The sequence below is a fragment of the Gopherus evgoodei genome, chromosome 1 (assembly GCF_007399415.2).
Source record: "Gopherus evgoodei ecotype Sinaloan lineage chromosome 1, rGopEvg1_v1.p, whole genome shotgun sequence".
Taxonomy (NCBI): Eukaryota; Metazoa; Chordata; order Testudines; family Testudinidae; genus Gopherus; species Gopherus evgoodei.
This window is the reverse complement of record NC_044322.1, coordinates 250893539-250919338: the sequence shown is the minus strand read 5'-3', so window position 1 is coordinate 250919338 and position 25800 is coordinate 250893539. Positions and strand designations below refer to the sequence as shown.

At 46.4% G+C, this 25800-nt stretch overlaps 1 protein-coding gene across 1 annotated transcript; it reads right to left on the bottom strand.

Moving 5' to 3' along the window:
* Positions 1 to 10884: 10884 nt before the first annotated feature.
* On the bottom strand, positions 10885 to 21704 carry HDHD5 (haloacid dehalogenase like hydrolase domain containing 5). Its single transcript, XM_030542972.1, has 8 exons — positions 21548 to 21704; positions 18731 to 18934; positions 17280 to 17392; positions 15800 to 15893; positions 15067 to 15100; positions 14649 to 14823; positions 13501 to 13689; positions 10885 to 12024 (listed from the first exon to the last, which is right to left on the bottom strand). The coding sequence occupies exons 1-8, from the start codon at positions 21671 to 21673 to the stop codon at positions 11649 to 11651; spliced, it is 1311 nt and encodes a 436-aa protein (XP_030398832.1). The 5' UTR covers positions 21674 to 21704; the 3' UTR covers positions 10885 to 11648.
* Positions 21705 to 25800: the final 4096 nt, after the last annotated feature.

Below are 25800 nucleotides of genomic sequence, written 5' to 3'. Positions count from 1 at the left end.
CATGCAGGGACAGTGTCTCTAAGGCAGGCAGCTGACCAAAAAAGGGCCAGCTGGTGGTGGCCAAGCACGACTTCAAGCCTCTTGAGGCCAGTTCTCACTGCTACAGCCCTATTACTGATAAAGAGAGTCAAACCCTCTTATACCCAGTAGTCACTGCTGGCAATGCTTATGACATACTGCTCGCCTCCTGCTATATTGGCTAAGCAACGGCCATGTTTCAGATCCATATAAGAGGGTCGGAAGTACACAAGGTTGATAAATCCATGCTTTTATATATCATTTCACCTTCTTTTGGTGCCAGACCCTATGCAGGGCCTTCCTGGCTGAGGCTCCTAAACCTATTCTCCTTAAGATGGAGCCAAGGTTTTGTCACTAACCCTAACTATTCTTGGCAGCATTGTGTTCAAACAACCTCGGGATAATGTTAGCACCACTGTCTACTGTATTAGATCTTTGTCTTCAGATTAGGGTAAGTTTACCCACCTGAACATGAATTTTCTCAGGTTGACATCCTGACTTTTGTTTCGCTGACAGGCTTGATGATGACTCTTCAGAAGTCTACTGCGTTCTATTGAAAAGCAAGAGCTTTTGACCCAATAAATCTCTATTGCTTTTAATGTAGCTATTATACTTTGAACCGTGAGACCTGTGTTTTAGTTCTACCAGTTGCATGGGTTGTGACTTCAGCTGTCACTCTGAAAATCTCAGGCACCAGTCCTCATCCACTTTGCAATAGTCTAGTTTATGGACAAGTTGCTCCATATACCATTAGTGTTGCCTGCGATAATTGTGTTGTCTTGATGGCTGCATCAAAGGTATTTGGATGTTCTCAGCAATGCACTGGGCTGTGCTATAAGTACTATGTGTGGGCTACATTCATTGGTATTGCCTCCAGTGCATGGATCATTTTTGCCTTTTGGTTGGAGTTTTGTTTCACAAAGCTTTTGGGACTTGTGGTCTGCTATTAGTCAGAGCGTCATCTGTCCTGTACACCTGGTTACTATGAGAAACACTCCAATTACCATGCTGGAGGTAAGGGGAAAGGAAGACTAAAAGGGTGGTACTAATAAGAGACCTAGTGAAAACCCGTGTGCCAGAGGCTGTTGGCCAGGGACTCAGATCTTTTTATTACTCAGTTCAGCCAAGGTACTGCGTACATGGAGAAATTCCCCTACTCCAGTGGGACAAAGCCCCTGCTTACATGTGGGAAAAATGGAAATGGCATTCTCAATCTCAAAAAGCAAAATACATCTGTGGTCAAATCCTTGAGCACTGGGGGTGCAATACAATGAGCTAACTGTTTCCCTGGTGAATCACAAAATTCCTGGTGCAGCACATGGAGGTGGTAACAGTTCTTTACGAGCAAGCAACAGTAGCTATTAAGCACATAGACTAAATTTTAAATAACCTCCATGCCTAGCTCCTCCATTTTCAGCAACTTTAAAAATAATGGCTAGGGTGTCTGATTAAAACTGATACCAAACCCAACTGAAGCCAACGGCTGCAAGCAGGTTTTAATAAAATAGATATTGCAACTGCCTAAAAATTACTATGTTCAGGCTTCACAATTATTTGGGAAGTAGGAAGCAGAGGGCCCCCAAAGCCCTCCCCCTCTCCCCCATCCCTCTTTAGTGGGAGGACCTGGCTTTGGCAGGGGGCAACTGTTTTTGGCATAATTCAAGAGGAAACAAACCAGCTGTTTTACTTTTGGGAAATGAGATAAAACATGCTGAAAGTAAAGACCAGGTGCTAAAATCCTAATTATATCTCTCAAGCACTGTCAGAAATTGGGAGCTTGAGGGAAAAATGGAAGAGGCTACATTGAAGTCTAAGAGTTTGAATTAGAGGAATCGAATCACATTAAGTCACATATAAAATGCAGCAAGTGTGGGATGGGAACACTGAACAGTGATTCTGTGATGCACATTTGATCAGCTAACTGCAGTGTCAAATGTGCAGGTTGGAAGTCTATAGCCTTAGGTAGAACATTTTCACCAGGCCAGTAACAAAATACAGAGACATTTCAATTTATTTATTTCAAACACTGAAAATATGTCACTAAAGTGTTCATTCTGTACTATAAATTCATGGGTACAGTCATTTTGCTATAGACCAGTGGTTCCCAAATGGGAGTTCATGAAATGTTACAGGGGGTTCTCAGGAAAAAGTTCCCTAATAGCGGACAGAGCTGTCCCTATCAAACCCCGGGCAGCACGGGGCCCGCAGCCTGGAGCCCCTGGACTTCCCAAAGCTAAGCAGATCAAAGCAAGCATATCTATCACGCTGAGGAGATTTAAACTTCAAGACTCCTCATAAGAATTGGAAAGGGAGATGGATATTTTTTGCTGTTTTTAAAATTAAATAGGCAGCTAGTATTGTTTTTAAAATTATTATGAAGAACAAGTTTAAGCTTTGTTGTAACGTGCATTGTTTGCCTGGACTGCTCAAGACCTGAATGTTTGTGTAGGAGGAACTCTTTGAGCTGGCTTCTTAAATACCTTCATGCTTTTTCACAGCTGATACTCCTTGATGAACCACAAGAGCCTTGTTTAACAGGTTTATTCAAAGTGATACAAGCTACAAAAGTGAGATCTTGGTAGTGTTGCCATTTTCATAATGTAATAAAAATACTGTAATGATAAATCATAATAATAGTGTGTAATAAGCATGTCATTAAAAATAAATTTTATATTTCCAAGATCACTGCTTTTATAATTTATACTCAGGTAAAGGAGACAGTCCCTGGAAATATTCATTTTTAGGAGGAGGTTCGTGAGACTTGACATTTTAGTGAAATGGGTTCACAGGTTGTTAAAGTTTGGGAACCAGCGCACTACAGGATCCCTGCTAGAAAATTTTTTCATAGCATACAAAAAATTGACAGAAACAAAGAATGTTACACCAATGAAATGCCCTTCCCTGCCAATAAACGAAACTTGGCAGGAAAGTTAGAAGCATCATAGGCCAATTTAATTTCTGCGGTAGCTCCAGTGACTTCGGTGAGGTTTACACCAGTGGTGAATGTGGCCCATTGATTGAAAATTGCTAGAAGGATGTATTGTTCAGGCCAAATGTGTCAGGTCATGCTCAGACGTTTTTTGGACAAACAGAACAAAATACAGAAAAAGAGATGTCTCTTTAAAAAAAAACACAGCAACCCCAAGACGACAGAAGCCGCTAAACTAGCCCTGGCTGCCACTGCAAACATTCATAAAACACTCGCTGTATTAACAGTTTTATTTCCCCAAACAACTTCCCTTAGCTTAGATAAATACACTGGTTCAAAGGTGTAGCTCTGGAATCAGATTGGTTTTAATATTAAAGCTAAAGTTCACATCTAAAATAGATGTAAGTACACTATTACAGAACATACAGTAGAGCAGATGTGGGCAAACTATGGCCCGCAGGCCACATCCAGCCCACGGGACTGTCCTGCCCAGCCCCTTAGCTCTTGGCCGTGGAGCCTAGTACCCCAGCCCCTCCCCGCTGTTCCCCCTCCCGGGCCGCCGCACAGACCACACTCTGGCCTCTGCTCCCACTGGGCAGCGTGTGACGTGCAGCTGCCTCTGGCCCGGTGTCATGGCTGCAAGCTCCTGCTGCTGATAAGCGAGTGGGGGGGTTGGGTAAGGGAGCAGGGGGCCCTGAGGGGCAGTCAGGGAGGAGGGGGCAGTTAGATGGGGCAGAGGTTCTGGAGGGGCAGTCAGGGGATGGGAAATGGAGAGTTGGGCAGGGGAGTCCCAGGGACCTGTCAGGGCGCAGGGATGTGGATGGGGTTGGGAGGGCAGTCAAGGGACAGGGAGTGGAGAGGGTTGGATAAGAGGGTGGGATCCTGGGGGCAGTTAGGGGCGGGTGGTCCCGGGAGGGGGTGGTCAGGGGACAAGGAGCAGAGGACGGTTGGATAGGGGGTAGAAGTCCCAGGAGGGGGCAGTCCGGAGACAAGGAGCGGGGGGGGAGGGGAGTCAGATGGGTTGGGAGTTCTGAGGGGGGCAGTCACAGGGTGGGAGAGGCAGATGCGGGAGAGGGGCCAGGCTGTTTGAGGAGGCACAGCCTTCCCTACCTGGCCCACCATACAGTTACGCAACCCCGATGTGGCCCTCGGGCCAAAAAGTTTGCCTACCCCTGTGGTAGAGTCTGAAGAAGCTATCTCTGGACTAGGGAAGAGAGGGATAAACTCCAGCATTGGGCTAGAAGGAGAGACTCCCTGAGTCTTTGCTCACAGAGACTAGTCTGGTGCCACTGGGGGGGGGGGGGTCATCTCCCTCTCCAGAGATTTCTCTCTCTCTCTCTCTGTCACCCAACCCCCATTTCTACTGGATGAAATTCAAGCTCCTCCCCATATACAAGGTCCTCAGTAGTTTTGCCCCTTTCCCTGCTCTGTTTTTCTCTTTTCATACTTCTTGCCTTATTGCTCCCTTTGAGCCTCATCCAAAGTCCACTGACATCAGTGGAAGATGCAGATGCTCCGCAGCTGTCAGGATGAGCCCCTTAGAATGCAGCGTTCAGTGCTTGGACAGTGCTCTGTGAAAAGCACTTCTGGAACAATTACTGAAGGCCCCTATCTATTGCTGGTCAAACCACCCATAAAGAGGCAAATTCACTCCAAAACAGAAGGCGCTGAAGAATCTGCGGGGGGGGGGGGGTGTACTCAGTTACGCAGTTGAGAGTACATGATACACAGAGTACAAGAAGCACTGGCAATGATACCGAGGCCACAGTCCCACAGAATATTAACATGGCTTGTTACTCACTCCCAACTGTTAAATGGTTAAGCTGTACCTCACCTGCAGCTAATTCTATAGACCAGTGTTTTTCAGCCTTTTTGAGATCAGGGACAGGCTTGCTGCCTTCCTAATCTGTGTCAGGGAGATCTCAGGGACTAGCACCATTGAGAAATACTGCTTTAACCAGAAGGCAAAGGGATTTCACTTCACTCCAGCACTAAGGTACAGCCATTAAAGGACTTCTCTTCTGCTTTCCTCACCCCTCCCCAGCCAAATACACACAGACATGCTGCAAAATAGAACATTCTACCAAAAAGGTTAGGCCCTTAAAATGACCATCATTTGTCCCCCAAGGTCACTCAGTGTATGGCCACAGGCTGCTCTAAGTAGTGCACTTGTTTTGGAGAGGTGGGGCAAAAGTTTTTTTGCACCACTCTTAAATCCCTCACCACTTTTGGCTCATGCAAACCGACAGACTGCAGAATGCACTGGGTGTGCCCTTACTTGGCTAGAACCTGGATCTGAGAGCAGGGAGACGTGCTGAAGGTCCCCTCCCTACTCCCCTACCCCTTCCCAAAGAAAAATGGTTTCAAAATCCAAATTAAAAGCCTTTGAGTGAAAAGTTATGGGTCAAAATACAGCACTGCCTCAGCAGCATGGTCTTCAAGTAATAGAAGCATGTGATTAACTCACTACCAATGACAGGAGCTGCTGAAGGCCACCTTACGCTCATAGCCACAACAGGTTAGAGGATCACACTGTTATAGCTATCGAGACATCTAAAGATGCAACAGGTACCTGGGCACTTTTGAAAATCTCGCTAAGCACCTGCTTCCACCTTTAGATGCCTAAATACCTTTAAAAATCTGGCCCAGAATGACAAGTGGAAGGAGTGTCCAATAGTTATCAGTCAACAGCCGTTTTGCGACCCACGTCTGTGTAAGGCTACTGCCCAGTGGAAAGCTGCCCACAGCCAACAAGACCCATCATAATTAGCACCCTTACTGGCTGGCTATGCTGGGAGACCACAGACTGAATTATCATAGAGGATGAGCTCCCCTTCCACTGTGAGAGGTCACGCATCGAGCTAAGGATTGGGTACACAAGCAGAGACAATGGGGCTGCTCTACAGCTAAACAGAACGTGTGCCCTTGTGATGGCAGGCTGGCACGCACAGTAAAGATCACTTACAGAAAATTTGCATAGCACAGAGTGGCTCATGAATTTAGATACAATTCCTATGGCTGGACGGCCTTCTTCAGTGATGTATTAAGTCTAAAATCCTCCACATAAGCGACAGGTCTGTAAATGGCGTCATTTGGAGCAACACATATTAGCAAGACTTCTTTGCACTTCCAAAAACCAAGAAACTCAGAGCAAAGCCTCTGTTCTTACCCCAACCCTGCTTGTTCCCAGTGACATTTGACCCCCACTAAGACCTGTGGGGAGAACAAGCCCAGGCAGCTCTGGGGCGGCTAAGGAAAGAATACCTTCTCATTGTAATTTTCATAGGACTTGCTACCAAGGATTCTCTGATGTTTGGCCTTTCCTTTCTTTTGTTAGAATGTAACTGTGACTGATTGCAACACTGTATTCACACCCTATTGTAATAAGCTTTGTATAATATATGCCTTGTGAAGTACCATTGGAAAGCTAACCACTCCCTGGTCAGTAATAGTCTGGTGAAATGTATGTAGCAACATTATATGTAATGTTATGAACATAAGCTGAAATCATAATTGAAGTGTGTTTACCAGACAAACCTGGAGAATGGATAAACTTTTCTCAAACACAAAGGACAAGTTGACACCACTAGCCAGCTGTCATCAAAGCTGATGGGGCATCAAGTGGCCATTCTTTGGCAAGGAAAAGGGGGAGGAATGAACAGCTCTGCATCTTAGCACACAGCAGCATGAAACTTCCCCACCACCAGACTCCATAGCTTTCCATTGGAAAGAACATTATCTAGGCATCACTCCCAGGGAAACGCATTTCAAAGGAGGCCTGAACTATAAACGTGATGGGCAAAAACACTCCATGTTATCTCTCCCTATCTGATGCAAGAGATCTTTCCACTGCTCTATTGTGTGTGGAAATACAGCACCAGAAACGCTGTCCTGAAAGCTCTGAAAGCAGACTTCAGCACTAAAAGTGCTGACCTGTCACCATTAGCTGAAGTTGAAAGCAATTGAGATTTGGTCTTGTTTGAATTACTAAAATTGGAGTAGTGACAGTGAAACAATGTTAAGGTCCATATAAGTGTATAATCTGTTTGATAATTATAAGAGTTAATGGTTAATAAAGATGGTTTTAAGTATTAGAGCGAAGGAAAACAAAATGGCATTGTAAGCAGTCAGATAAATCCAAAATGGAGGTCTGGGAGAGATTCAACCAATAGCAAACAGACAGGCTGAGGTGATACAAAGGTCACTCCAAAACTTGAGAAGAGAGGTTAGGCAGAAAACACAGGTCTTCAAACAGGTACAGCTTTGATTGACCAATAGCAGGCTTGAAGTTGATTGGTTCATGATCGGGATTAAAGAATCAACCAATCAGAACAGATCAAAATATGTATATAAGGCAGGGAGCCACGAGGCTTTAACTTGTCTTGTGAGGGAAAAGATGGGGGGGGGTGTGAAGATGGTATTGGGGAAGATAGAAACAGGAAAGAAGGAAGACCACTAAAAGAGCTAAATTGCTAAGAAGCAGAAAGAGCAGCTGCAATTAACATTAATGCTATTGCAGAAGGACCAGTTGAAGGGAAGAAACCTTGAAGAAGTAAGCATAAGGACATACTCTATGTAATGTATACATTTGTATGTATGAGATAATAAAGCTGGACAATTGTGTGTGTGTTATATGTATAGTTTTAATCTTTAAGAGCTTCCAGTCAGCATCCTATATGTACCTGGCTATTGCACATAGAATGTAACCATTTAGAGCTGTTTTCCAGCTGTTGCAATTTTGCGTACTTTAATATGCATCTGTGCTAACAGCATTTTGTCTTTGTTAAGAAAAGGGGTGACTTATTTCTTTGATATATATTTTAGATCATCTGTGTTTTTCATTGTGTTTAGAGTTACTGTATTAAAAAATCTTTAACACTTTTTGTTTGTTTTTGAAGAATTACTGCCTAAGTGTCAATCCTTTGGGAGGACACAGATACAGCCTTTTTCTCAAAGGCTAACAGTCTGTTCTCAGGAGTCCTCCACAGGTTGGGTGGCAATCCCCCACCAAAACCCTGGCAATTCCTCTAGGGTGGACTATCTCCTGTTACCTACTAAACCAGATAAAACAGACAATCTATTTACTGATCCAGGCAGGCCATTATAGCTGTGCTTTAGGTCTTATTTTAGGGTAACATCCATCTTATCACCTAAGACAACAAAAGAAACAGCCAATGGATTTTTGGGAGCAGATCCTGGCCTGAGTGTGGTGGGAGTGCACTAAAAGCATGTGAGAAGGGATTTAACAAACTAGAGTTAGTTCAAGGTGAAGTTTAGAAAACATTTTATCTTTATCTTTCTTGTAACCATTTCTAACTTTAATACCTCCATTACTTGTACTCAGTCTCTTAGATAAACTTGTTTATATCCTTAATTAAAACTAATCCAGTGTTGTGAATTGTTTGGGTAACTTCATTGAAGGTAGCAGACTGGTTGTCTGCTGATCACCTTAAAGGGGCAACAAACATAATATATTTGGACTGTCCAGGAGAGGGCTGGACACTGCAGAACACATCTTGAGGGGAAAAACCCAGGACTAGCAGTGTGTTGGGATCACCCTACAAGTAGTGACCAAGGCTGGTGAAAGCTACTGCGGCTGGGGTGTTGCTGGCAGGCTGCTACGGTCAGAGCTATGGCTATATGTGGGCACTCAGGGTGTGACCTGCATGCTGTTTGTGAGGAGCCCAGGTGGGAGGCTAAAGTAGCGAAGTGTTGAGATACCCCCTGTTACTGGTCAAATGGTGACAGCTGCTCACTGGTCTGTATAACACTCCACAGTAACCAAGGGCGGAGGAGAAGATGCATACTACCTCTTTGCCAGGATCACTGACAGAATCCACAGCTTGCTTCAGAAACTACTGCCCCCTGAATTAGTGTTTCAAGTAGAAGGAAGGAGCCTGGGTCCCTGTGCAACCCTACTAGGCTAATCCAGTGTTACCAAAGAAGAGGTATGAAAAAAAAAGTTGCTCCATAGGAAATCATCAAACCTGAACTCTGATATTTTAACTGAGACCAAAATATACTTATGAAAAGATCACAGCTTATGCTCTGTATGAGTGGCTGCTTAAAAATGAGTATGTTTGCAAAGAGACTGGCCCTCAATGCCGTTCTCATTAAGTGGTGTGAGTCAGTAACTCCAGTGATCATAACAGAAGTGCACAGGCACAAAAAACAGAGACTTCAGTCAGGAATTTCCATTTGGTATCAAGAATCATTTGTGGTGCTGCCAGGGTGGAGCACATGAATCTTTAGACAATTAAAATTAACCTGTTTCTGAGATGACATCTTTCATAGAATCATAGGACTGGAAGAGACCTTGAAGGGTCATCTAGTCTAGTCCAGTCCCCTGCACTCATGGCAGGACTAAGTATTCATGGTGAGTTTCATTTTTTGAATTTTTCACAGATATTCTTAAGGATTTTTAATGAAGAGACAGGCCTCAAACTCTTCCTTAATAATGAGGGCTAAGGAACTGGAAGCTATCAGGGTCAGGCAGAGAAGGAAAGTTAAAGCAGGGTCTGGCACTGCTACAGCAGCATTAAGCTGCTAGCCAAGGGGTTGGCAAGCTTTCAGAAGTGGTGTGCCCAGTCTTCATTTATTCACCCTAATTTAAGGTTTCATTGCCCAGTAACACATTTTAACATTTTTAGAAAGTCTCTTTCTATAAGTTGATATTATATAACTAAACTATTGTTGTATGTAAAGTAAACAAGGTTTTCAAAGTGTTTAAGAAGCATCATTTAAATTAAAATGCTGATCTTACACCGCCAGCTTGCTCAGCTCACTGCCAGCCTGGGGTTCTGTTTACCTAGGCTGGCAGCAGGCTGAGCAGAGCCTGTGGCTGAGACCAGGGGTTCAGGGCAGAAGACTGGGTGTGTAGGGGGGGGCTCAAGGGTCAGGGCAGAGGGCTCAGGGGGTGCAGGGCAGAAGGCTGGGTGTGGGGGGAGGGTCAGGGCAGAGGGCTGGGGTGCTCAGCCCATAGGGGTGCTCCCAGCCCCCTGCCCTGAGTGACTCATGGCAGAGGGCTGGAAGGGATGTGCCCTGTCCTGTCCCCTTCCCAGCTCTCTCTGCGTCCTGTATGGAGCAGGGTACTGCTCTTCCCCCTTGCAAGAGCCATCAACTGATTGGCTCAGGGAAGAAGGGGGGCGGGGCAGGAAAGCACCACACTAGGGGAAGAAGTGGGGTAGAGGGAAACTTGGCTGCTGCAGAACCAAGCTTCTGCCTCCTGCCCCCACGGGGGGGCGTAGGGGGGGCTCAGTTAGGCTGGGGGCCAGGACCATAGCAGGCAGCTGCATGCCACTCAAAATCAGCTTGCGTACCATGTTTGGTACACATGCTGTAGGTTGCTGACCCATGCTAGCCCCTCCAGGAGTAGCAGTGACTACTTTGGAGAGCACTTCATTGCAATTTGGGGAGAGGAAGGAAAGGGAAAGAGAATTAGAGCTTAGGGACATCCCTAAGGAGCAAACTACATCTGGGAAAAAACTTCTGCATTTAAGAAGCCCAGTGACCAAAACTGGGAATGTCCACAGGCCCTAGGTGTAGCTGATGTTTATGGCTCCTCTCCCAGAGGAGAATTTAACAGTGCTACATCAGAGAATAAAGCAAATGGGTGACCTATCACAGAAGCCAGCAGTTCAGGATAGGCTTGAGCTACTATGGAAGCAGCACCATGTGTGTGTGTGCGGGCGCATGGGAGGGCGGGGGGATAAGAGACAGTAGGAGACGTTTTATCACTCTTATAGATGATGCAAAGGTCTATTTTGGTGCCCACACTGACCCTTTTGGGGCTTCAGAACCTAGTACTGCTGCAAAATGCAGCTTCCTTGCCTCTGGTAGTTTATAATCCCAGGTTCATTCCTTGCCATCTTTGGAGCAAGACTACTTGTGTTCCCCCTTAGGCAGCAGAAGGGTGCTATTGACAATCAGAGAACACGTTTAAGTTACAATGAGAACATTTTAATTCCACCTTTAGCACTGCACCAAGTTGCTGCGGCTGCCCAGGTTTTCCTACGAGGTAAACTACCCCCCCACCCTTATGTTGCTGGGAAGCCATGAAACAGAGGTAAGGATGCAAGAGAAAGTCTCTGATCCAGCACAAGGCCAGTAAGAGCACAGGTGCTATATCAAGACAACACTATGTGCACTCTCAATCCCCTGAAAAACAGGTAGTTAGCAGGCCAGGGCATCAAAGCACACTTGGAAGAGTCATTAACCCTTCATTATCAATTTCACGCTGGGCGGATGGTCAGTACAGAGGCCAGGCTCCACTTACATCCTACTTAAAGGTTTGTGTAGGACATAACTGATGCATGGGTCCATGATGCTCCCCACCCTGCTGTGTGTAACAGGGATAAGCCTCTCAAGCACTGAGGGGATTTGAAAGGGAAAAGGCCTTTGGCCAAGCAGAGCTTCATAAACATGGGGGCAAAGGGTGATCTATCCAATCCTGCCCCATTACAGTTTAATGCACAGGAGCAACAGTAGCATGTAAACATGGACCTGGCCAGATTAAAAGCATCATCCTGCTAGTAACAATAGACTGACCAACTGATATTAAGACAAGGGGCATTTTGCATCAGGCCCCACAATGCCCTAGGAATTTTTCCCCCCCACACTTTAGGACGAGTTAGGCCTAAAAGATTCCCATCCTCCCCTTCCCTCCTCAACCCTGATGACTGTAGATTTTGCCACTTCCATTTCATTCCTGGCTCCAGTTCTCCTTCTCAAAGACAAGCTCCACAGCTTCATTCACATCCTGCACCACATAAGATGCCTCCAGTAGGCTGGTGTCAAAGCGGAAGTCCCGGTGCCCATGGAACACAGTCTCCACCGTGCTCTCATGTGGGTCAGCAGGCACATCTCCATGAGGACTGTAGACCCCAGTGCAGACTAGAATTGACTTGCAACTCTCCAACGAGACGTACCAATCCTCCTTCGGCTCTGAATGATCCTCACTCTGGGGATCTGCCACCCCCACACTCCTCTTCACCTCAGCCTGGGCACGGGCCTGACACGCAGCCTTGAGGTAGCGATTGTAGAAGTTCGCACCATAGATGTCAGACATTGGATTATCCCTGTGCACGGCCATCAGATGAGGGAAATCAGTTACTTCACAAGTTTGACTTGAACATAGGCAGGCTGGGATTGGTCCAGCATAAAAGGTGGGTGGAAGAAGGCAAGGAATGAGCTAGTCAGGTATTTATATAGAATTGGGCAGGTCATATCAGTGGCCTGTCTAATCCAGCATACCAACTCTAGCAGAAGCCAATGCCAGATTGTTGAGAGGAACATAATAACAGCCCCAAGTCCAGCCATTTGCACAATGCTGGTTATGAGGAAGATACTCCTCCTTGTTCCCCCCTTTGCCCCCAAAAGAATGTTTGATGGGCCTTGTCTGAAGTGGCTGTAAAATGTAATTACTGGCTGGTTGATGCTATTGCACTGATTTGAAATTCCAGAGCTATGCTATGTATCTCAGGGCTTGTCTACATCAGAAAGTTGCAGCGCTGGTGAGGGAGTTACAGCGCTGCAACTTTGAAGGTGTACACATCTGCAGGGCATCACCAGCGCTGCAACTCCCTGTTTGCAGCGCTGGCCGTACTCCCGTTTTGTCTCGGGTGTAGAGGATCCAGCGCTGGTGATCCAGCGCTGGTAATCCAATGTAAACACTTACCAGCGCTTTTCTTGACCTCCGTGGAAGGAGGAAGCCTCTGGTAATCAAGCTGATCTCCTTTCCCGGTTTGCTCTCTCGTTCCCGGAACCCCTAGCAAGCAGGTAAGGAGAACCGCTTGCTCGGCGGTTCGGGGAACGAGAGAGCAAACCGGGAAAGGAGACCAGCTTTGCCGCAGTTTGCTCTCTCGTTCCCGGAGCCACCCTGCAAACCGCAGGGAAGGAGAACCGCTTGCTCGGCGGTTCGGGGAACGAGAGAGCAAACCGGGAAAGGAGACCAGCTTCGCCGCGGTTTGCTCTCTCGTTCCCGGAACCGCCGAGCAAGCGGTTCTCCTTCCCTGCGGTTTGCAGGGTGGCTCCAGGAACGCGAGAGCAAACCGCGGCGAAGCTGGTCTCCTTCCCCGGTTTGCTCTCGCGTTCCCGGAACCCCCCTTGAAGCCGCCCAACAGCGCTGCAGTGTGGCCACATCTAACACCACTTGCAGCGCTGGTTGCTGTAAGTGTGGCCACTCTGCAGCGCTGGCCCTATACAGCTGTACTAATACAGCTGTAACAACCAGCGCTGCAAAATTTTAGATGTAGACATGGCCTCAGTCACATCCTGTAGCGTGACTCAAGCAGGCTGACTATTCCAGTCAATTTCATGGAGATGCAGGGAGCTGTGGTTTAGTAACCTAATGCAGTTCAGATAAGCATTTAGAATAGGAATGCTCCAGAAATGCCTCAGGGGTTTAAATAAAAAAAAATAAATAGAGGTTTAAAAAACAAACAAACAAAAACACAAACACACCACAAAAACACCCATCAACTCCTCATAAAAACTACACTACAAAAAACAGGGCTGAAGACCCCTAAGGAAACACACAGGAAGCGGTCTCTTACCCAACAGCGTAGAGCCTGCAGATGGGAGATGGCCACCCTCGTCTTTCCACCTGCTGTTTGATCAGATACTCAGCGTACTGGTAAGTGACAATGCTGGGTTTGCCGATTAGGGCCTCATACTTCAACTCCCTGCCAGTCACTTTTTTGTAGATGTTCTCCAAGCAGACAAGAAAGGTACCATGGCCAAATCTGCCCCAGAAAAAAAGAGTGTCATCAGTGCCCCCTGGCCCTTTGGCATTTGCACAGAAGCCATTATCCATCTTACGGCTATGATCATCTCCCAAAAGAGAGGACACCCTACCCTGAGCCACACCTACATGCGAACAAGTCCCCACCTTGCCATCCCTTCTTTTGATTTTACTTGGATATTAAATATGCAGAGAATCTACCCACCCCCGGTACAGAAGCCCCTCCAAAAAAGTGTGCATGACATGTTGATTCTCATGCTTATCTCATGTAGTCCTCATTGTTTGAGACCATCTTACTAACTACTAGATATTGGAATAAAAATAAATAACCTACCTAGGTTGGCTTAGAAACAACAACAGCAGCTGCAGACAGGGGCCAAGTTCTGCCTTTGTTATTTAAAACAAGCTCTCTTCCCCCTCCCCACCCAAAATTTCCCACTTGGGATGAGATGTCTGGTGCTTGGGTTTGACCCAAGAGTGGTGAATCTTTTGGAAAGGTGTGAACTGAATTAAACCAGATGGCCCAGTTTATACAAAAAGGAAAGAAGAGAAGAGGCATTTTGCACTTAAATAAAAAGTGCACATTTTTCTGTCACCTCAACAACCCAAAAAGAGTTGAACTTCAGAACTGTGAAGTCACCTAATCGTAGTTCTTGACAAAGATAGCCATCCTTGCTAAATATGAAGGTGTTGGGTTTAGCAGTACTGAAGTATCTACTCAGACTTAGACCAATATTTTCAAAATTGGGCCTGAGTTCCCAATGTAACTTTGAGGCATCTCCAAATATTGCCACCCTTCAAAACAACACTAGAGAAACAAATATATACTGTAATCCCACTAAAAGGTCTCCTAGCCTTTACATTACAGAGATGTGGTAGATTAGGTCTCAAGCAAAGCTCATCAACAGGGTATCTGAATAAACTAAGTTATATAGTGACCTTAACAAATATGCTTTTCACCTTGGCATCTTGGCTTCTGCCATCCACAAAAGATCCATGTTACAGGCAAGGACAGGTATATGGGGATATGGCACTGCTGCCAGCTCTGCCCCAGGGTTCCCATTGCTTAGGAGGACATCAATAATCAGCTGAAGGCTTGTCTCCCACCGGACTGGCTCCCCAAACAGAATCACCCCTGAAACATTTAAGAGATACGGTACATGGAAGTTCAGGATGGTCACCCATTCAACAAATAAAATAAAAGGAACTCGGTCCCCTACAATATACTACTTCTGGAAGGGGACAAACAAACAGTGTGTACTACAGCATCTGAATCAGTCATTCCGTCAGGTGTCCTGTCACTAAACGGCTATCCAGCTGGCTTGGCTGAACACCAAGCAGGATAACATCATAAACATGGACAAAGCATAGCACTTACCTTCTATGGTAGGGAAGTCAGTGGTCGGAGGAGGCTGCCGGAAAAAAAGAGGCAAGGCTGAGTTAATAATACAAAACTAAACACATCTGGTACTGACATGTTAGTATCATAGAATATCAGGGTTGGAAGGGACCTCAGGAGGTATCTAATCCAACCCCCTGCTCAAGGCAGGACCAATCCCCAGATAGATTTTTGCCCCAGATCCCTAAATGGCCCCAAGGATTGAACTCACAACCCTGGGGTTAACAGGCCAATGTTCAAACCATTGAGTATTGAGAGCCAAGAATTTCAGGACTAGTCATTTTGGAAGCCCCCCTTTAGAAGTCTTCATGGGGTCTGATTTTTCAGACAGGTGCTCAATAGTTGCTGAAAATCAGTCCCCTTTTAGAAGTCTTAAATTGGCCACCCCCTCAAAAAAATCACTAATCATTCTTGAAAAATCTTGGTTGTAAACACTAGGGAACAGTGAAGAAATACTGGGGGGGGAAGGGTGTGTGTCAAAGCTACTGCAGCTCTAGCCTCTTCCAGCAGAGGCTATTGCAGAGAGCTATGTAAGAGTGCAGACCTCCAGGGAGCTCAGTAACAATCCCAACCTCCCCACAGCAGGAGTCAGTCTAATGAATGGTGTAAGAGGGCTAATTATAGATGATCTCACAGTTATTCTATCAACGGCCATAACATACAAATGCTATAATCCCAGGTCACCAAGTCTCACAAACAAGTTGATATTTACCAGCTCCTTTGGTCTACGGCTTTGATCAACCATGTCCAGCAGGGGAAATGCCTTCCTCACATCCTGTATGGTAACCACATTCTGGAACCCCACACTATTTCAGACAGTCAAGGAAGGAAATAGAGCCTGCTCTTTATAGACTATGGGCTGATTTACAAGACACCTAAGGGATTTAGGAGCACAAGTCTCAGTGACTTTCAATAGGACTTCTGCTCCTAAGTCATGTACATGATTTCAAACAGCTCACCCCAAGTTGTAAATCCCATTACCCTATAAAAGCTGGGTCATTTCCTTCCCCTACAGAGTCTGCTTGAAGTCCAATATTGACTCAGGGCATTACTGGAAGACCATCCACAGCACCAGAGATGACAATTCAGATCAAGTCCATTCACAGCAACTTCAGAAGTCTCAAGTCATTAGAGCACAGCAGGACAGTGACTCTCAGAAACATTAGAGAAGGAGGGCTGCTGATTCAGACCTGATAAGTGGGTGCAAATTCACTAACTTCAGTGGAATTGCACGTGCCTACATCAACCCAGTGTGGCCTATTGGTCTAGAGGTTAAAAAGAAAAAAAAAAAGAAGTCTGTAGTTAAACTTGTGCAAGAGAACACATGATGGAGTCTCCATCACTAACAGTTTTTAAAATCAAGATTGGATCTTTTGCTTAAAAAAATAAGTTCTATGGTCTGTGTTATATAGGTCAGGCTAGATGATCACAGTGGTCCATTCTGACCTTGGGATCTATGAAAGAAGCTTACCCACCAATAGTCTCTGGTAATGAGACAGGCCCAGCAGAGATGGAATAGATTTATAGATTTTAAGACCAGGGACCATTGTGATTGTCCTAGTGTGACCCTGCATAACACAGGGAAATTCTGTAACCTGTTAAACACTGGTAGCTACAGGTCAGAATAGAACAGATATATGTTGGCAAAGTTTTTGTGGGTGGGTTCTAGATTTGGAGCAGCACAGGGAATTAAGATCAGACAAATCAGCAGAGTTGGGGGAGCCTGGGACCCAGTCAGCAGAGGAGAAAAGTACACTAACAAAATTGTGTAAGGAAAGATTGCACAGCACCTGCCTATAACATGCTTGACTGCTGCCTGGCATGGACTGTGTTATAAAAGATTACAGAAGCTAGGTGTCTTGCACCAAAATCACAGTAAAATGGAGGCAGGAAGCATGGGCCGTAACTAACCCAAAAATCAGTGCAAGAAGCAAAACAGGCCACAAGGGTGCATCCAGAAGAGAAACTGCAACTTAGTCCAAAGTTTCAAGTCTTCCAAAGGGTATCCTCCCCATAAGATGCTCAGAATAAATCAAAAGACCTTTCTCCGCTCCCCTACCTCCCGCAGGCTGACCACAAGTGTCCCAGTATGTATCCAGATATCACTGCTCCCCAGGCATGGCCAACACAGTACAGTTGTGAAGCTCTGGTGGGACAAGCAGGGTCCACAGCCTCAGAACTGCAAAGGATACTTCCTGGCATTTTCCTCCACTGGCCCCTGCCCGGACACCAGCATACACTTCTCATGGAACTGATGGAAGAGATGCAGGGGGCTGTGGGAGAGGATCACTTGTTCTGGAGACACCTGCAGCAGGAAAAAAAAGAGACCAGAGTCAGCAGGATGTAAACTCTCCATTCCCTACACAGCAGTTATCCCCTTTCCCCTCATTTCATTTGTAATGGCTGGGGGGGGAAAAAAGAAAACCACACAGCCTATACTGAGGCGGACTACCAGGGCAACCCACAGCTGCAGGCCGAGTTCCAGCTGGTTAAGCCAACACAGAGAAGAATTCTGCATCCACAACCACCACCCAAACCAACCTGCATACAGATAATACTCTCTACTCCACTGTATTCTATTCACCATGGCACTAGGAGCAGAATCTGAAATGGAGCTAGACCTCTGAGAACAAGGCCACCACACGTTCCACCTTACTGAATATCTTAGGCTAGAACCAATCCAGCACCATCTTTTGATGGCTTTCTTACCAGCCCCAGATGTCTAATGAACTAGGGACCATCATCATTTAGATAGCAAGACGGGGGTGCTTGGCACTGTAGGGACTGAACACATTGGGCCTGCCCAGAGACATTTAGTCTAAATATTCAGCCACTATCCTTCTGAGCCTGGTGAATTAAAACACAGCTTTGAGAACTAGTTTGGATTGAACAGCTTTAAATCTTTGGACTCAATGGGTTGATCTGACAGCTCTAAAATGCTAAGTTGGAGAGTATGCCTGGCTATCTTGCTCCACTGGGTCTTACTTGCTGCTCCGATACAAGAAACACGTGGATGAATTAGCTCTACAGTAAGGTCAGAACTGGCAGCACGACAGTGCTGGTGTCAGCTGTGCAGCTACCTAACCATTTGGACTTGTTTTGTAGCAGTAGAATAGCTCCTTCCTCCAGCTCAGACATGACATTTTCAGTTACAGACACTGGGATAGGTGACTGGCCAGCTCAGGGAAGTGGAGTTGGGATACGAAGCCTTTTGACAACTACTGAGCATGTTGTTTTTGTGCAATATAGAGCTGGTCACTTGAAACTAGTCTGAGATCACATTTCATACACTCTGCCAAACAGCCATCAGCAGGGAACATCTTCCCAGGGCCTCTAACTGGCTCTCTTACTATTTACATGCTTAGTTTCTAATTTTGACTAAACTTGGGGGTTTTTTTTAGCTTTGGTTTTGCAATCGTATATAGTGCTGAAGAAAGTTAAATAAAGTGAATAACTGCTGACAATGGATTCCCACCAAGCTCCTACTAGGGGGACACTGACGAAAAGAGAGACAGGATTTCTGCTGTTGAAGTGAAGAGTGTCCCGCACATGTACTCAGCATTTTTACCTGTGTAGCTTCAATTTAAAACCCAAGGCCTCCAACCAAATGCCCCAGAACAGAGGAGGCCGATTCTCTTGTTACCTTCAATCCCAAAGCATCGGAGAGTTCCTGGGCTTTGACATGCTGTAAGCAATTTCCAGCATTTGTCACAAAGACTACTGGCACCCGGAGCTGTCCATTAGAGTCTAGCAGTTTCCGGAAGGCCTCCTGGGCAGCAGGAATCACATGGCGACCTCGAACAAGCACTCCATCAATGTCAAACAGGAACCCAAAGGTCGGAGGAGTCTGCAACATAAGCGGATTTATAGCAATTATTGAAGCACTGGGAAAAAACAGAAAGAGGAAGAACAAAAGGTTCTTTTAAAAAAAAGTGACCAGCTGCTCCTGGGAAAAAAAAAAATAAATAAAATTCTATCCACTGGTGCAAAAAAAATGAAGGCTAAGAAGGAGTATTATTCCCAACCTATCCCAGGCAATAAACACTCATCCAATCTCACCACATGCCCTCTCCCCCCTTTAGTAAGAAAATGCCAACATGTGTAATTAAAGGGAGGCAATGTAGTCCAGTTTCTGAAAGTCTGGAGTCTTAGCTTCATTCCTGACTCTGCCACTGATCTCCTGTGTGAGGCTGGCCATCATCTGATCTCTGTGCCTCAACTTCCATATTTGTCAAATAGATCTAATGATACTTACCTTTGTGAGCACTTTGAGATCCGTGGATGAAAAGCCACATGAGAAGGCATGTGCTATTAAGAGAAATGAGTCTGAACCCGACCACCACCAGGTCCATATCTCCCAGTTAGGGGCTAAGTGAATAGATCCAATCTCTGTGGTTCCAACCCATCTCTGGCTTTTGCTTATTATGGTAGAGTGATGCAAACTGATTTGGACTGCACCATGCTCTGCTCTTACAGAAATCAAGGAAAAAATGCCCCTGGGAAGGAGATGAGATGGTCCAGAAGCATGACTACATTATACCAGCCAGTTGCAGATCAAAAGCTCCTTCAGAAAACAAGCTGCCATATTTACCCAATATCCAGGTGACTAGCCAGGAGTCTGGCTGCCCCTCTCCCAGAGCATCTTGCCCAGAGCCAGCCTTAGGAACATGCAAAGTAGGTGGCTATTTGGGGCTTCCTTCAGTCCAGCATAAGTTCTGTCACTGGGGCATTGATTTGGTCAGAACAGTGAGAAAATAAAAGCAGAGTGAGCTACAGTTACCTTCAGCCCAGTTCTATGGACAATTCACAGCTGTTAATGTATCAGAATGCATGACATGACAGTGGCACCAGTTCACGTTGCACTAGGGGCTATATAGAAGCAGCTGTCAGATTGCATTAGAACAGCCCAACCACAGCAGAGCACTAAGAGGCATTTTAACGCATGCCCTTCATTAACATCTATGTGTTCCTTAAGTGGCAGGCAGTGAGTGAACACTTTCCAGCATCCCTGTTAGAATTCTGCTCTACAAGACAGGATCAGGACAGGAGCCACTGCTCCCCATGACTTGTGACCAGCCTCCCTCTCCTCCTGGCACAAGCTGTGAGCTTGCACACCAGGCTCAAAGGGACAGATAAGACGACAGAAAATATATTGCCTCTGTATAAATCCATGGTACACCCAGAGCTTGAATACTACATGAGGATGTGGTCACTCCATCTCAAAGACATATTGGAATTGGAAAAGGTTCAGAAAAGGGCAACAAAAGTGATAAGGGGTATGGAACGGCTTCCATATGAGGAGAGATTAATAAGACTGTGACTTTTCAGCTTGGAAAAGAAATGATTAAGGGGGGGATTGGATAGAGGTCCATAAAATCATGATGTGTTATGAGGAGTAAATAACACTTTATTTACTTTCTCCACACCAAAGAGCTAGGGGTCACCACATGAAATTAATAGGCAGCAGATTTAAAACAAACAAAAGGAAGTATTTATTCACAGAACAAACAGTCAACCAGTGGAACTCATTGCCAGAAGATGCTGCGAAGACCAAGACTATAACAGGGTTCAAAAAAGAAGTTCATGGAGGATAGGTGCATCAATGGCTCTTAGCCAGGATGGACAGGGATGGTGTCCATAGCCTCTGTTTGCCAGAAGCTGGGAATGAGCGAGGGATGGATCACTTGATTACCTATTCTAGTCATTCCCTCTAGGGCACCTGGCATTGGCCACTGCTGGAAGTCAGGAAACTGGGCTAGATGGACCTTTGGTCTGACCCAGCATGGCTGTTCTTATGTTTTTGTGGACATATTCATCTAGTGTATTTTCAGTTAACAATTAAAAAGGAGCCTCTTGTGATGATTTTAAAAATACAAATACATCAATGAACTATTTCTGCTTGTCCCAGGACTAGGAGAGAAAAATCTCACGTTCTACTGCTACCCATTGCCTTAACTGGAGATTCTGGTGGCCTCATAGGAAACACTGTACAGTCCGTATGGAGCAAGTCACCCTTTCAAAGCACTTCAGAAACTTGCACCAGCTGCGGAGGTTTTGGAGGCCTCTGTGACACAGCTGGAAAAACAGAGGCAGAGACATGGGGAGTGTGTGGCACTGTCAGGAAGTCAGCCCAGGAGTCCCACTCAGGCCACTACGACTCCCCCCCCCCCCCCGGTTTCACCCCCCTTGGCCTCACCCAGCAGCCAAGCCCCATCAAACAACGAAGCCAGCCGAGGTCTCGCCCTCGTACCAGCCAGAGCCAGCACGATACGTATCCCCCTCCTCTAGGGTGACCAGGTGTCCCAATTTTATAGGGACAGTCCCGATTTTGGGGTCTTTTTCTTAGATAGGCTCCTATTACCCCCCACTCCCCTCCTGATTTTTTGCACGTGCTGTCTGGTCACCCTACCCTAGCTCCGTTATCTGCCCCCGCGCCCGCCCAGCCCAGCGGGGCTCTTACCTCACTCACCCCGGGGGCGCCCACGCCCAGGCCCCTCTGGCTGATCGGGGGCCGCGCCCGAGGCCCCCCGCGCCGCCATCGCCTCAAAGCAGCTTTGCTCGCGTTGCGCAGGCAACCCAGGCCCATCCCCCGCCGCAGCCGCGAGCAGCCCCCTCGCTCCCCCCCCAACCCCCGCCGCGAATCAGAGGACAGGAAGTGGGGGCCCATGAGGGAATCGGACTCTCTCTTGGGGGGGGAACTACAACTCCCAGCATGCCTCACAGAACGCAGCGCCGACTCCATGGGCCCGGGCGCAAGGCATCATGGTAAGTGGTGATTGTATTTCCGCCTCCGGCCAAGCGGCGGCCGGCATGGACGTTCCAGGACTCCATCTTCCAGAATGCAAAGCTGCAGCTCAGCGCTGGCAGGAAAGGGGGTTTTCCGTCCCGGGGCATGACGGGCGCTGTAGTTTTTGTACATTAGCTTTGCCTCAAGCCGGCCCTGGCGCCCGCTGCAGAGGTCATTATCCGGGCGGCGTGCCCGCTGCTGTCCCCAGCTGGCTCTCGCGCCTGCGCCCTGGTGGCGGCTGCGAGCCCTGCAGAGGCTAAGGGTGCCAGCCCCACAGCTTGGGTGGCACAAAGCCTCTTACGTCACAGTGCGGTGAGATGACGTTTCTCCGGCCCAAACCATCATCGCGTCACAGGGCAGCACGCACGGCCTGGCGGGGGCTGTTCTCCCCGCGCTTGAGCTCAGTGGTTGGGCGCCGGAGCAGCCTTGTGGCCATTGTTGGCCGAGATAGAAACGCAGCCAAGGGGGGTGCGCCGTGAGCGCCTGGCATTGGGGCGCACACAACCGCAGGTGGTGGGGAGAACGGGAGAGCCTAGGATGAGTAGCGGGGAGGCAGCGGGAACTGGGGGCACACAGCCCCTGGCAGATGGCAGAGTGGGAACAGAGGTGGGAGGCCCACAGAGCCTGTGGCATGGGGGGGGGTTGCAGGGAGTCACTGGAATTGGGAGGGGTGGGAAGGTGGCACAGAGAGAGCTTGTGGAGAAGATTGCAAGTAACCACAGGTATGTGCGACAAACTCAGCCTACAGAAGCAACAGAGTGTGGCACCCTCAACTAACAAATACTTGCATTCTCCTCACTATGCCCATGGCAAAGGGCAGCAAGTAGATTGTGTCCAGGCTGGTAATTTTTCATGATAAATTTTGAAAATCTAGTATAAAGGTTGCTTTGCAGATCCTGGTACATCCAGGGTAAAAAGCAGAAAGAAAACACTGCTTAATTTTCAGACCCGTTGTACACCACATTCTAAGAACAGACCAGTTGTGAGTTCTGATACCCCACACCAGATGTCTCCCACCACCTGCAGAGATCACTCTGCATTTCATTCGTGCCAGGAATTCAAAGACAATGTTATTCTAACTGGCCAGCAGGTGTCACTTTGTACCACAAGAATACAACCACCGATGCATTAATAAGGTAATAGACGTTGGAGGTCACAGTTAAAGAAATTTGCATGCTGTTGGCACTCAGTAAAACAACACTAAAACAGAAAATGCCCACTGATTAACTAAGTCCATCCTCATTGCAAGTTCTCAGAACATACTGAATGTTAAACGGATATAAATGATCTTAGCAAAAGGCCACCTTTCGTCTAGCAGAAAGAGGTCCAAAGTGCCTACATTTAATATGGGGATATATTTGAATAGTTTATAACAAAAATTGAAAATTTTCTTGCTGTCAGTTTTTCAGGTCAGTTGTGAGGACAGCCTCAGAATCTTTAATTTCCTATTGGAGACAGATATGGTCCCCATTAAAATTACAGGTTCAGTAACCCCGGATTGAAAGGGCTGTTTCCTCCCAAAATATATTAATATTTTGTTAAAGAAACATTTGATTGGGTACATATATTCTTGAGTATTTTCTGCCCAGGAATCATGTCAGTGAAAGTGGCTGGCATTAGGTAACACTTTCTTGAAGCTTCTAAATGCTGAAGTGAACTAGGGCCTTACGTTCAGCACAGAAGGGTGGGTGCTGGAACCATGTTCTAGGGGCAGATGTCTTTATGCTCATTACTCCATATGACTAATGCAGAGATCAGCCTTTTGTGCAATGGGGGTTGGTTCTGTGATGGGGGGTGGGGGAGGAGCAGCATTGCTCACTACAGAGTTATCGCATTTGGACAGGCTCCCACAAATGATGTTTGCCCTCCAGCCAGTTACAGCAAATGTTCCTGTAAAGGTGGGAAAAGGAGACGACAGTCTTATTTATAAAAATAGGTACAATCTAACAAGCTGATGTTTGTATGCCATTGACAATAATCTACTACAATATGGCTGCCAAACAAATATCTGCCCCTCAACACACACCATCCATTGGCTGCTGAATCCAGATAATTCCAGCATCAGCAGCTGCCATACCTTGATTCTCTCATCTCTGCACTAAATCCCTTCTGGATCAATTCCCATTCACAGGATAGCAAAACTCCCATTAAATCCAATGAGAGGGTTCTTTTTTTCCTGTAGGGTGACATTGGGCCTTAATCCTCCTTCCCCACACAATGCAGCTGCCAAATTCCAGCTCCCACTCCACAGCACCCCATCATCACTACCTTCAGAGTCTTCCTCCACCACCCCACTGGAACACCAGACCTTTCTCTTCCTAGCTCCACCCATCACCACCAGGGCACTGATCCCATTTTCCCTTCTTCACTCTCAGCGCCAGTGTTTAAACCCAGATTTCTCTTTCCAGGCCTGGCTTTAACAACAGACAAAGCAATCAGTTGCTTGGACCCCTAATTTTTGGGCTATGTATGGTCTGCAACCCAAGTGATTGTCCTATAGCAGGAGTAGGCACAGTAATACCTACCTGTAGATCCTTTCACCTGTGACCACCGTGCCCTGTTGGCCTTCTAGCATCAGCCTCAGAAGAGCCAGCATTTAAGCTGGATTTCCTCCTCCCACACACTGGCTCTAATGACTTGAATCCCTACCAGTGGTAGGGCAGCCAGTTGCCTTCTGCCTCTCCTCCTCTGCACAGCCCTGCATAGTTGCTCAGCCTGCACCATGCTCATCTAGTGATGGGCAAGTCAAAGGGAGAGAAAAATATACTAAAATACATTTCATATACTGTAATGACCAATGGGGAGGTCACTACCAGAAACTAGTGACCAGCCAGAAATGGTGAGGGTTCACACCCATCCTCTCTATTAATAGACAGAAGATGCTTGACCCTCTTATCAGTATCAAAGCTATAACTGCTGAAAACACAAAGTTCTGAAGAAGAAAAAGAAAAAAGAGAGAAATAAATTAATTACCTGATTAGACATTACAGGACTTGTTTGCTGTTTGTTCACATGGCTGTGAGGTTCTGTTCAAAGAACTGGTCTTTTCCTAGCAATGAGAGACTGATACAGTGACCAAGGCCAGAAGGGTTGTTCATGTATTGAGGCAGGCTGAGTGGTGGTTGCTGATTGGGCCACATCTCAATAGTATTATGAATTCAGGTGTGATGGTTAGAGGTGGGGCTGTGCTCTAAAGGTCAGCCACAAAAACTTGGAGCTGGAATTTACTCAGTCCCATTGTTGAGATTGTAATTGACAGGAAGTTTAGATCTAAGGGCTTAACTCTAGTTTTTTCAACCATTTAAAAAGCAGCTATTTTATTTTCCTTTAATGTTTTTATTTGCATGATTTGTGACATCAGTGGTAGGGTGACCATGTGTACCTTGTTTTAAGGGACCATCCCTTATTTAATTGATTTGTCCTTAGAGTGATTACCTGTCCCTTATTTTAAGATGTATTGAAACATTAAAACTGATAAACTTCAATTTAATGTTTAAAATGGTACTTAATTGCATTGTAAACTTGAGGACAATGGAAATGCACATGTGAGAGAAAATACATGATATGCTAAGGGACATGTTTCACTAAAATGTTCCTTAAAATAAAGTATTTTTCCGTTGTGGTTTTTCCTTATTTCCATCCAGCAAAGATGGTCACCCTATGATGCATGCCCAGAATACAGGATGTGGGCCTCATTGTCCCCGTCCCCACCTGCATGACCCCACCACTGCCAGTGTGACCTCACACACAGAATGCATGTGAGATCCTACTGGCAGAGATGGAGCAGGGTACTCTGCAAAATGGCCTCCTCTGTGCATGCTACAAGACAAAACCACGTCTGGTTTTACATCAGCACTGGACAGGGAACAAACCAGACAAAAACAAGACTATCTAGCTTGTTAAAGCCAGACGAATGGCCTGCCTAA

Coding starts and splice junctions, on each gene's coding strand:
- HDHD5 (XM_030542972.1), bottom strand. CDS start 21,673: ATGGGCCTGGGTTGCCTGCGCAACGCGAGCAAAGCTGCTTTGAGGCGA. Junction 17,393..18,730: donor CCGATGCTTTGGGATTGAAG/GTAACAAGAGAA, acceptor TTCCTGCTGCAG/GTGTCTCCAGAACAAGTGAT. Junction 14,824..15,066: donor TGACTTCCCTACCATAGAAG/GTAAGTGCTATG, acceptor TAAATGTTTCAG/GGGTGATTCTGTTTGGGGAG.